We start from the raw sequence: 12,663 nt of genomic DNA, 5'->3' as shown, positions 1-12,663 counted from the left end.
TCTTCCACTCTTCTGTCTTATTTCTCTTTCCAAGTGTCGTTGCTGTTTCCTGCCCAGGATTTCACAGTTCTCAGGTAGCCTTGTGCACAGAACTAGTCTGCCCCACGTCCACAGAGAGCAGAGGGGATCATCACTGTGAAAAGTCCAGCTTTTAGAGAGGCAGCACCCTCTCCCAGTTTCAGTCTTTCTGTTGCAGGCACCACTGCAGTTGACTTCAACAGATACAACCGGCCTTCCTTTTTAAACAGAGCGTTATTCACTTGCAGCCCAGAACCCCCCATGTGTTGGGCTGCATCCCCAGAGTGTGAGCAGCAGTCCAGGGAGGCGATTCTCCCCCTCTGCTGTGCTGAGGGGAGACCCCCCCTGCAGTCCTGATCCAGCTCTGGGGCAACAGCACAAGAGGGACGTGGAGCTGCTGGAGTGAGTGCAGAGGAGGCCACAGAGATGCTGTGAGGGTTCTGGAGACAGGCTGAGAAACCTGGAGAGGGGCTTTTTACAAGGCAATGTAGGGACAGGACAAGGGGGAATGGCTTTAACCTGACCAAGGGGAGATTGCTGCTTAATAAGAAACACTCAGGAGAAAGAAAGTCTCCTTTCAAACACCACCATGTTTTATTAACATACAGAGGAATAAGAGGGAGTGTAAGAGAAACAGTGTTGTTTTCACATAATTGGGGATGGGGCTTTGCAAGATTAAGGCTTTCCAATATTAAGATTTTTCAATACTGGGGCTGGGGCTGTTACTCAGGGAACAAAACAAAGGGTTTGAGATACCATAACTTAGAAAGACACACTCTGTGGTTAAAGACAATATCATCTCTGGATGAAAGATACACTCTGTGGTTAAAAAGAATACTATCTTTGTACAACCTGTGACTAAGCAGGTGCAGGTTGGTTAAACATAAGTCGGGGTACCACATGTCTGCCAGAGAGTTATGAAATCGAACCATAAAAAGAGATATATAAATGAGAGGAAGGGGCATACAAAATTGAGTAAGGAGAGATGTAACCAGAGGTGGGACAGTTGGCATGTAGATTATATGTGTTGGATAGTCTGTAAAGCTTGGCGTACCCAACCAATGGGGAAACAAGGGAGGGAACTTGCAGATGGGATAGGAAATATAAATCATTGTTCTGCCTTTGCTGTGTGTGCCTACTTGCCAGGACACCCGTTTTTGCAATAACATTAATAAACAGCTGCTTCACTGCTGTGTCTACCCTGAGCTTTTAGAAGAAAAGTTTTTTTCTCAGAGTCTCCTCCAGAGCCCAATGTCCCCACCCAGAACCACTTTACAGCTCTGCAGGGGGCTAACAGAGTGAAGAGGGAAACTGCTAGTGCAGCCAAGAACCAGTGGCAGTGGATAGCAGTAGGAGATTCTGCTTTGAAAGGCAGAAGAACTGCAACAGCTTGCCCAAAGAAGTGCTAAAGGCTCCGTCCCTTTCAGATGAAGAGACCAGGGTTAGAAGGGACCTTAAAACTCATCCAGTTCTAACCTCAGCCACAGCCAGGGGCACGGCCAGGCACACCAGGCACGCGCGGGAGTTGCTGTGAGTGGACCTGCCCTCGGCACAGCTCACCTATGAGAATGGGAGAGTGACCAAGATTTGCAAATCATATATTCACAGATTCCCAGACTGGTTTGGGTTGGGAGGCTCATCTAATTCCTACCCCCTGCCATGGGCAGGGACACCTTCCACTAGAGCATTTTTCTCACAGCACTGTCCAAACTGGCTAGGAGGGGAATTGCCTGCAAGATTATAAGCAAAATCATTAAAAAAAGATATCCTTTTACTAAAGTGTCTGCACTGGGAGTTTTCAGTCTTCATAATTTTTCTTCATTAACTTTGTTTGTCCTCCAACACAACGCAGCCAGCTCTGGGGCAGAGCACATCAGCAGCGCTGCGGCATGGACACAGCCACATCTGCTCCTCTGGGTGGGCTGGGTTATGGAAAGGTATTGGTCTGGCTACTCGTCAGCCATTCTGCTTTCCTTGAAACACATTAATCTTTCAGAAATATCATTTGTTTGTAAAACATTTACATTTCGGTGAAAGCAAAGCTAAAAAAAACCAACACCTGTAAAATGTTTTGCTTTATTTGCAAGTGTGCTCCCTTTTGTCCTCTCTTTGGTTTTTCCCTTGGCAACATGAAAAGGGGAGTGAAGAAAAGAAAGAGAGAGAGGTAAAAGAGAGAAGGGAAAAACAACAACAGTAATAAAAACTTGGTAAGTAGAACTTTCTCATACAGGTTTTAAAGTTTTGGCGAGATATGCAAGCATAATTTTTTAGATAAACACACTGGGAAAGCACTTGGAAATTAATTAAATAATAAATTTGTGAACGCTCTTTGCCATATTTTAGTTAGCTCTAGCAGCTCTTTTAGCTGAGATTGGACCTCCTCTGTTGCCTTTTCCACCGCAGTTTGACCATGAGAATGAGCAGCAGTGTCACCCTCACAAATGGATGAACCTGGTGTCATGGTGCTGTGGCCAAGAGACATCAGGGTCCAGCTCTGCTGCCCCTTTGGAGCTTGGCCTCATTGGCAGCAGCAAAATGCCCCTTCTTTCCCTTCAGAGCTGTGCTCTTGCAGGCAATCCCCCTCTCTAGAGCCAGTGGCTGAACGAGTCTGTGGACTTTCCAGCTGCTGAAGACCGCAGCAACTGAAGGCTGGATGCTTTTCTGGAAGGGCCCAGCTCCTGGATCCTCTCCCTTGCATCCTGTGGCAGGCAGAGAATTAGCTGCTGCCAGGTTCAGCAGAGGGCAGAAAAGGTGAGAGCTGGTTCCTTGGTTGCAGCCTCATTCACATTTGAGCCTTCTTTTTCCTGGGCTTACACACTCTTCCCTGAAGGACAGCCCCTCGGGCCAGCAGCCGTGTCCGGCTAGCAGGAGCTCCCCTGCCCTGGGGAGGGGGAAGATGGAGCTGATAGAAAGCCACTAGCTTCCACCAAGGGTATCTGCTCCTCTAAGCCATGCGGTCCCATACAATCCCTTTCTTGTGCCATACACAGGTGGGTTGAGCATCATCCTTGGGTGGGGAGCCTGGGGAAGAAGTGAATTGGGGAGGACTTTTAGTGCTCCTTGGGTCAGGTTTGTCACTGAAGCAGTGACAAACAGTGAAGCAAAGTTACTGCCCATCTCTCCCTACCATGAGCAAGAGGAGATTCTACACAGTCAATGGATCTACCAGACATGCAAAGGGCCAGGATCTTATCTCGGCTCTCTGTGCAGGGACAAACTGTCCCAGTCACAGAGGGAGATGATAAGGAATGTTACCAAACCTTTTCTTTGGCTTTTTCAGCTGGAAATTGTCACTCATGGTCCTTTCCCTCTCCTCCTCATCCCACATTCATCTCAATGTGACCACATCTCAACCTTCCTTTCCTTTTCTAACACATTTCCCGACCCCACATTTCCAACCAAGACAAATGGCCATAAGTCATTTGCTTTTCCTGCAAGGAAATGAAAAATCGTGTGAGGATCTGCATCCTCTTCCCTCTCCTCCAGAAGTGGCTCAGACCAGGGGATGGATCAGAATGGTACAGAGCCTGTGTTCAGAGCTAGTCCCAGGGGTCTAGTGAAATGCTGAGTGCAGCTCCTTCCAGGTGGGTTATCACATGAAGACAAAAATTGTTCAGGCCCAGCCAGGAAACAGCCATGTGAGAGTAATGGAGGAGTCCTGCCATCCTGGCACAGAGCCTTCTCCTCTTGGCCCTGCCAGAGGCAGGGGTTTAGGAAGAGCTGTACTTGTTACTCAAGCGGGAGCTGCTCTGGTCCACTCCAAGCTCCTGCCCGTTGGCTTTCCACTTCCCAACAGAGCCCTTGTCATCTGTCGGTGTGATGCTCAGTGTGGATCTCTGGCACCAGCAGCACAGGCAGGACTGCGAGGAGACAAAAGTGGGGAGAGAGAGGTTTCAGGTGTGGGCTACAGGGTAAAACAGGAGGAAATACTCCCTTACTGATGGTGGCAAGTCAACCTGCACAGTGCCAGGCTGCGGATCACAGCCTGCATTTCTGAACTTTGCTGTCCTGCAGATCAGGGAGCAGGTTTTCCATGGTAGGGCTGGTGTGGATTGGAAACAAAGACATCAAAATCTTGGGTACTTTTTGCAATTGTGTTTTCTTATCCTTGGGGGACAGAAACCACAGGTAATGCTTAGCTGGGCTCAGCTGGTTTTGACACAGCATCTAGGAAGTGATTCCCTTCCCATCCATTTCTATCCCTTCTCATCTCATCCCCTTCCTTTCTCAGGGCTCCACTACTCCTGAAAATGATCTCTGAATAACTTGGGCTCAACGTTTAAAGAACCCCCTGTTTCTGGTCTAGTGGTTTGTGGGAATGTTTCTGATTCAGAATGAGAGGGACTTTTTTTGCTTGTCCTACACTGGCAAAAGCATCCCCATCCAGGGCATACTGGAAGCTTCAAAGAGAGGCACCTAGCAAGGGGAAAAACTGGGAGAAGTATGATCAGTACATGAACAAATGGGAGAACCCTGTGGGCTGATGGCAGCTCCTTTCCACTCATCTCAGGAGCACAGAAGTCTACTGCAATGGGGGTGCCTCTGTCTGCACCGTGTCTAGTCTATGGGAGCTTATGCCGGTGTCTGGGAATGGTCACTGTAGCCAGGAGCTCTGGAGGGATCAATCCTACCTGGAAGCAGTTCTTGAATTTCCGGCTGACAAAGTAGAGAGCCACAGGGTTGATGCAGGAGTTGAGGGAGGCCATATTGATCCCGAAGTAATCCATCACAAGGAGGAAACTAAGGCCAGAGGGGAAAGAAGAAGGTAGGCATGTTGGAAGCTCACAGAGCAGAGAACTGAGGCAGGGTTTCCAAACTGCCTGCACATTGCCTGGCCCAGAGGCCTGCTTCCATGGAGGGCTGGTGACTGATAACATACAGCTCAGCACAAAACAGTCCCTCCCACAAGTGGGCAACTGCTCCATGCTTTTTCTTGCGAGGAGCATTTCCTAAGGAAACCAAAAGCATGAGATCTGATTTCCCCTGATGACTTTGACATTCTCAAACTCAAGCAAACTCAAGTAGCCATGTCTGGTCTGAACTGGATTTTGGTGTGATGGGTACAGAGGAGAGGGGAAGACAGGTACCTACCATGTGTCAGAAAGTGTGCACAGCCCTCAGATGTGCTGCCTCCCCTGTAGCCCTGCAGGGAGTATTTCTCTGCCCAGGAGCCCTCTTTAACCCGTAGCTTTATAGAAACATTTCAAATTTTAATTTCTCCTCTTATAATGGACCCCCACGCCCTTTGCTTCTGCCTGGGAGAGCAATGCCTTCTAGAATAGGAGCTACTGAAACGAAGTGTTTGGAAGGCAACTCCAACAGCCTGCCGTGAGAGCCCACAAAGCCTCGGCCAGTGCCCATCAGGACTACCAGCCTGGTGCCCTCTTGCTGCTGTCCTTACCTGAGCAGTTCACATCTGTTGGGGTCTGTCTGGTCATAAATGGTCTTCTTGAGGATGCGGCTGAGGTGGAGCGGAAGCCAGCAGAGCGCAAAGATCACCACGAGGCAGAACACTGTCTTGGCCACCTCCCGGCGCTGCGAAGAGAAGGTGGTGGGGGAGAAGGGATCTGGCTGAGCATTAGAGTGCAGAAGCAGCAAAGCACCATCTCCCCATGCTGAGCAAGGGCCCTTCAAGTAATTTCTGTAGTCTGATGATGCTGGTTACCCATTTTGAGTCCAAAGAACAATCTGCAGGTTCCAAATCCTGTATCATGAAGAAGACTCTGAGGTCCAGGCTGCAGTAGTGTGTAGGATATGAGCAGCACAATATGGACCAGACTCACGCCATTGCTCTTGGTGACTTTGCTGGGGTGACACTTCCCGGAACATGGGGAGTATATCATAATCCAGGGGAATATCCATCATCCATTCACTCTTCACTCTATATTACTGTGACGACCAGCTGGTCTGCCTCAAGGGATCACTCTGCAAGGGGTAGGAGGGGACAGTAAACTACTCTTTTTCCCTGGACCCCTTGTCTGTGATAAGGCATGTTCAGCATTCAGTCCAGTTTGGTGTGATCTGGGCTGGCATAGCATAACCAAGGATAAATTACCTTACGAAGCTGAAAATCAAGCTGGTCTATGGTCATAAGGCTAGTGGTTTGGGATGTCTTTGAAGCTGGGCACTGTAAAGCTGAAGGCCTATCTCCCTTAATCCAGTGTGCCAATATCTGTTGACCACCCTCAGTCTATGTTAGCTCATAGAACCACAGAATCACAGAATGGTTTGGATTAGAAGGGACCTTAAAGCTCCTCCAGTTCCAAGCCCCACCAGCCATGGGCAGAGACACCTTCCACTCAAGCAGCTTGCTCCAAGCCCCTGTGTCCAACCTGGCCTTGAACACTGCCAGGGATGAGGCAGCCACAGCTTCCCTGTGCTCGTACATGTCCTTCACAGGCACGTGTTCCCTTCAATAGCTCTCCCTCCTGTTTGGAAGACACCAGTTTCTGCCTTCTTGTTTTTCTTACCCGTTTCATGTGGTCATTCAGAGCCGTTCTCATGCCGTTTCTCTTGCTCAACATCTCACATGACATGAGGGTGTAGAAGATGCCAGTGCATACCAAGGGGAGGCAGAAATAGAAGCCAAAAAGCCACCAATCCTTCACATCACGGTAGAACTACAGGGAAAATAAAAAGCAACTGGAAAGTGGGGAAAGGTGGGGGGGATAAATGGGGCATGAGATGACCCAGGCCCTGATGGTGATGCTGGCCCAAATCAGACACTTCTGATGTGTGGAAGTATGTCAGCTCCTGTGCTAAGTGCACATATCTTCCCGCAAGACACATGTTCTAACATAAAGCAGTAAAGGCTGGTTTACATCTGGCTGACAGTCCCATTTAGCACTCTTGTGCAAGAACCAGTTGCAAGGAGCTTTTGTGTATAAGGGTTTTCATTCCCTTGCTTGCCCTTAGGTGGCCCTGTGATAAAGGTTACCCGTGCAGATTGGTTGTGGAGACCCTTTTTGGCCTGCTGGGACAGTGAAACAGGTTCTGAAGCTTCCTGAGATGTGTCAGGACCTTCTGATGTGGATGGTGAAGACATGATATAGCTTAAGGATGATAAGGTCTGTGTTCTGGCCCCATATTCAAAGCAAGTCTGCCCCTTGCCACTACAGTCCTTTGTCTGATACTGCTCTCCCTGTGCTCACCCTGATGGCTAGAAGAAGCCATCTGCAGAAGCATCTGATCCTCTAACCAAAGAGAGAAGGTGCTTCTGTTGCCTGTGCTTCCCTCCCTCTTGCACTGCAGCTGGGGTGTAACAGAGTACATACCATCATGAAGCTGGATTTCTGTTCAGAGGCAAGCATGCACACCCACAGGTGTTGTTCCCAGTAGCTGAGCTCCACCATGTCAAAGGCTATAGCTTCAGGCACTGCAAGCACAATGGCCACTGCCCAGATCAGCATCACCTCCACTGCCTTCCACATGGGGATTCCTATCCCCTGGATCCGACTCCAGGATGCCACTGCTCGGTACCTGCCCAGCATGGGGAAACACAGCAGGAGTAGATTAGAGTGGGAAAAGCAACTGTCAGGAAGGGGCTGAGAAGGTGCGGATCAGAGTTGTTCCTGAAGGCCCTTCCCTTATGCCTTCCTTCTCCACCCTTGAACCTTCCCTTTCAGTGGAATGGGAAAGATCAGACAAAAGGGCTTGATGGCAGCTATCTTAGGCCAACATCGACTTGCCACTGGGGAGATGCCACCCTTCCCCACCACCCCAGCAGTTGTTCCAGCAGATCATGACCCTCCCCTCAACCTTTTCCAGCAGGATATAAACTGTCACCAGAGTCAGTTCCTGCTGGATTTCAGCTCTACGTGATAGCACCTTGTGCCCACCTCTGAATTTGTCCCAGGACAAAACTGCCCTCCACTCTGCCTTTTAGTTACAGAGAGGGTGCCTGCTTACAGGTCAGGCTGGGCAGTGCAGCTACAGAAGTGCTTCTCACCTGTCGATGCTGAGAGCACAAAGGCTGAGGACTGTAATGCCCACCGAAGCCTTCTGGATGAAGGGGACCAGCTTGCACACCTGCACGCCAAAGGGCCAGTCCTTTGCCAAGAGCTGGGGAAGAACCACAGCATTAACAAGCTGCTTCAGGAAAACACATCCGGCTTTCTGGCTGAGCAGGTGATTACCCACCAGGTGTGAGAAGCCCACAAAGAGCAGCTGAAAGCCCTCTGAGGCTCCCTCACTGGGATTACGCAGTGTGTGCTGTCCAGTGTTTTGTGTTGAACTGGGAACCGTTCATTTCCCCAGGGTCTCATTGTGAGGTGTGTTGACAGTTAGACAGAAGGATGGTCCAGACACCAGGACCTGACCCCAGACTCTGAATGGATCTGTATCCTAAATGCTTCAATGGGCTTTGGGTTGCAAGTCAGCTTCTTTTGGTTGGCTTTCAAAGCCACTCTTACCATACTCTGGCCCTCTGCCACACTTAGATTCCTTATAGAACGCATCCTGGGGCCCCAGGCTGAGCTGGGGCAAGCAGTGGGTGTCAGTGGGGACAAGATGCTCTGAAGGCAGAAGAAATCACCTCATAAGGGTGAGAGTGAGCCTGGGTTCACAACCTGACACCTGGTGCCCACCCCAAGGTTATCCCTACTCAGAACCAAGCTCTTTAGTTTGGCCTCAGCAGCAAGACAAATCAATCAGGAGAATGTGCCTGTTTCGAGCTAAAAAACCTATATAGTTTTCAGTCCATTTTCACTTGAAGGGTATCTACTCACAGTGATTTCAGACCCTCTGACAGCCACATCTGGTTGTTCTCAACTTCTTCCTACTTCAAATTTCTCTGCCTTCTCCCCCCAGCATCCAGCCAGCTTGATTCAGAACTCCTCTGGCACTCTGTTTCCACTTTCAAGGCCAACGTGGAGCTCCAGCTCCATCTCACAGCATCTCTTCCAACCCTTCATAGAAATCTATGGCTCCAAAAACTCAAGCAGTAGGTGAGAAAGAGCTGTAATAGCTGAGATGCATCTCACAGATATTGTAACATGACTTCTGCTCTATACCAAGGTCTCGTTCAGGTCTAGTGCAGAACTCAGGTTCCCCTGCTTCTATTTTGCGCCTCTTCTCTCAAGTTTAGGAGGCAGTGCTCCTGCAAGAAGCCCCTGGTTTATAATACAGCTCTCTTCCTTGTTTCAGGAAGAGTCTCCACATTTATCTAAAATAAAAACTATATTTGCTTGAGGCTGATTAACTGAACTGTACGTTGAGAAGTCTGCCCAGTGCACAAGAACAAGAATTTTTGCTCAGCTGAAATTAACATTGTGTTGTAATGTCAGAAGACTGCAAATGATTCTTTTCTTGTAATTTTAGATGAGACTTAAAAGATCTGGAGGGTTGTATGCTTGTGTGTCCGCATAACACAGCTGTAGCTGGGAACACCTCTGCTTTCCCAGGAATGTACTCTGAGATTTTTGTCTGTTTATGTCTTTCTCATCCTTTCGAGAACAGAAACACCCTCCCTGCCTCCCTTGCCAAAATGTAATGCAATAAGGAGCAGGCTCATTTTGATGCCTCCGTCCCCAGGGCACAGAGGCAGGTGGGAGGGTGGGAGCAGATCATAGAATCACAGACTGGTTTGTAATGGAGGGGACCTTCAAGCTTATCCAGTTCCAAGCACCTGCCATGGGCAGGAACACCTTCCACTCAAGCAGCTTGCTCCAAGCCCGTCCAACCCGGCCTTGAACACTGCGAGGGATGGGGCAACCACAGCTTCTCTGGGCAACCTCTGCCACATGCCTCTGCTGCAATTGCCAGGCTGCTGCAGCACTCATGCCGCATGGAACCTACCTTATACACATTGATGGGTAGAGCAATGAGGATGTAGAGCAGGTCTCCAAGTGCCAAGCTGGCAATGAGGACATTTGGCCCATTCCTCATGCACTTGTTCTTGTAAATGATCCTCAGGAGTGTGGAGTTGCCGATGATCCCCACTATGAAGATGGTGCAGGACACAATGGTGTTGATGTATTTGAAGATGTGTCTGATATCTGCGGGCTTCACACACACAGGCAGCAGAGGTGGCTCAGAGCTGGTGCTCCCAGAGACACTCTCCGAGTGGTTCGACTGCCTGTTATCCTGGAACAGGCTTGGCTGGACCAGGCTGTAAACCTGTTCCTGGCTAAGCACCTCAAAGGGGATGGTGCTCTCCTGGAAAGCCCTTGGAGTCTGACTGTGTGCCCCAGGGAAGAGGCAAGCCAGGAAAATGGCCAGAGTGGTGGGAGCTGGGATTTTTGCCATTGAGGACTGAACATCAAAGCTGGCTGCAAGAGTCCTCATAATGCTCGTGGGATGCCTTTGCATGGGTCTCAATTGGATCTGCAGGTGGAGAGAGGGACAACGGAGAGAACAGGATGAGCAAGGGAAGGAGGAAGGAGATGAGAAAGTCCATCATCACAATGAGCAGAAATAACTCCAGATTAGATCCCATCTGGGCAAAGCGAGACCCCTGCATGTGGGAGTCTTTGCTCCTAAAACTAAACATGCCTGCTCAGTAAAACAAACTACAAGGAAAACAGTCTTTTATGCCTCTTACCCAGTATTTCAGCAGATGAGGGCACTGCCTTTTCTGAAATCAGCTCCTGCACCTTCTGATCTTGGTATTGCTGCTCACATGGCAAATCTGGCTTCTCTTTTATGCCCACCCCACACTTCTCGTTCAGTTCTGACTGTCTGAAGGAGCAGTTCTGGGGCACCTAACCTGTCAACACCAGCATATCTGGGCAATTCCACAAACCCCATCCCGGGGTGCACAGACCCTTTTCTTCCAGTTTGTGCCATGGGAAGTCTGGAGCCACACTAACAGCAGAGCCCATGGGCTACCACAGACCACCTTCCAGTGCAAAGTGGAAAGACCCAGCACAGCCTTGCTGGGAACGGTGATGGGAAAACACTACCAGAGTTTTTCCAGAAATGCCCTATTGATACCTGACATCTTACTCCAATTTATGTGCAAGCAGTACAGCCCCTCCTTCCCCATCCTCATCATTGTTAGTTGAACCACTTCCTTTCCAAATCCACTGTGTCCATTCAACTCAATACTCAGGGATATAAATTTCCCTGTGCTGTTTGCAGCTTTGACTGCTGAGCACAGTAAAAAGTCTCCCAAGCTCACCAAGGCTGGAGCACTGCTGATAATTATCACCAGAGTGGGTTCTGCTTTGTAAATCTCAGCCAGTACCTTCTGGCAGGACTAGCTAAACTGCTGCTCCACAACCACAGGAGGAAGCTGGGGAGGCTGTAGCACTGTCCTGGCATGATGCAAATTTGTGGAAGGGGCTTCTGGATGATCCAGATATGATCACCTGTGGGAAGTGAGCCCAGAGAGGGAGTGGAAGATGTCAGCACCCTGTCAGTGTGTGCCCCAGACAGGGAGAGATCTTGGGTGCCCTGGTTGCAGTGGGTGAAGAACTGTTTCTCAAGCTATGAAACTTTACAGCTTTGAAGGGAGGAAAGTTTGCTGTGCTAGGCTAGAAACAGGAGCCTTTTTGGGCTCCCCTGAGATGTGCTGTCCTCTGGAGGAGCCAGTTAGGCAGGAATTGGGGTACCTGCATGGGATTAGAGATGGGACTTCCATCTTCCCTCTGACTCCACCCGCCAGAGTTGGGATCTGAGCCCAATCAGCTGTACCCCAGGGATCTGCTCCCCAGAACCATTCAGCCAAGGCACTCCTGAGCTGTAGCACAATTCCCCCCACCCAGGACCAGGGAGACCCCAGGACCAGCAATGTGGGTATGGTGGGAGGATGCTATTCCCACCTTGGGAAGGCTTGGCCAAACCAGCCACCAGTCCCATCAGGTAAAACCACAGCTTCTCTAGATAAGCTGTGCATGCATTGTGTGTTGTGGCCTCAGGCCGGGCTTTTTAAAAATGCCTGGGCATACAGGTAGCTGCATGCTGGGAGAAGAAAGGAAGGGAGAGAATGGGTAAATAACCTGATGGAGCACAAACCCAGCTCATTGGAGACCTGGGTGCAAATTCCTGCTCTGACTTGGTGCAGGGACTTTAGTCTGCACTCTTGCTAAGGTCCTCAGCTCTCTGTCCTGCCCCAGGCTACACCAAGGGCAGTTGTCTCATGGGTAGATGCCCTGACTGATGCTCTCCTCTCCTCCCCACCATGCCCACAGGATTGCAGCTTATCAGAGAGGGCACCCAGCTCAGAACTCCTGCCTGGGATCCTTGAGGGTCTGGGCAGCTCACAGCAAACACCTTTGGATGGCACAGACAAGTGTCTGCCACTCAGGGCTGTCGGGGGGGTTGGAGAAAGCTCCTCGAGTCAGCAGCCATCAGAGTGCTACCACAGCACCCCTGGAAAGTTGTGTCCTGTGCCCTCTGCAGCAGTGGCTGCTGTTATCTGTGCCCCTGATGCAGGACTACAGAGCCTGGCAGGGCTGTTCAGCCCCTGGGTATTTAGCAGAAAAGCTCATGTGAGTGTCACAGGATACGGCTCACTGGACCCTGCCCGTCCCCTTCACAGTGCAGCGCAGCACTTCCCCCCTCCCAATCTTGACTTAAAATCCAGCAATTCAGTAAAAGAGAAGCATTGTTTTCTCCTGCTCAGCAGCCCATCTACTTCTTGCCCTCCACACTCTCGCATCTCGGAGTGCTTAGCAGCATAACCCTTCCTCAGTTGGGGGGGAA

The 12,663-nt window shown here is 50.0% G+C and overlaps 1 protein-coding gene across 1 annotated transcript; it reads right to left on the bottom strand.

Moving 5' to 3' along the window:
- Positions 1-3,728: 3,728 nt before the first annotated feature.
- On the bottom strand, positions 3,729-10,302 carry LOC308224715 (endothelin receptor type B-like; the record flags this gene model as incomplete). The annotated part of the gene is made up of 7 exons (XM_080624884.1): positions 3,729-3,878; positions 4,650-4,758; positions 5,420-5,553; positions 6,489-6,638; positions 7,293-7,497; positions 7,967-8,079; positions 9,814-10,302. The coding sequence occupies 7 exons, from the start codon at positions 10,300-10,302 to the stop codon at positions 3,729-3,731; spliced, it is 1,350 nt and encodes a 449-aa protein (XP_080481010.1).
- Positions 10,303-12,663: the final 2,361 nt, after the last annotated feature.

Source organism: Psittacula echo (assembly GCF_963264785.1).
Source record: "Psittacula echo genome assembly, chromosome: 8".
Classification (NCBI taxonomy): Eukaryota; Metazoa; Chordata; class Aves; order Psittaciformes; family Psittacidae; genus Psittacula; species Psittacula echo.
Note: the sequence above shows the minus strand (reverse complement) of the source record. Positions and strands in the feature narration are given on the sequence as shown.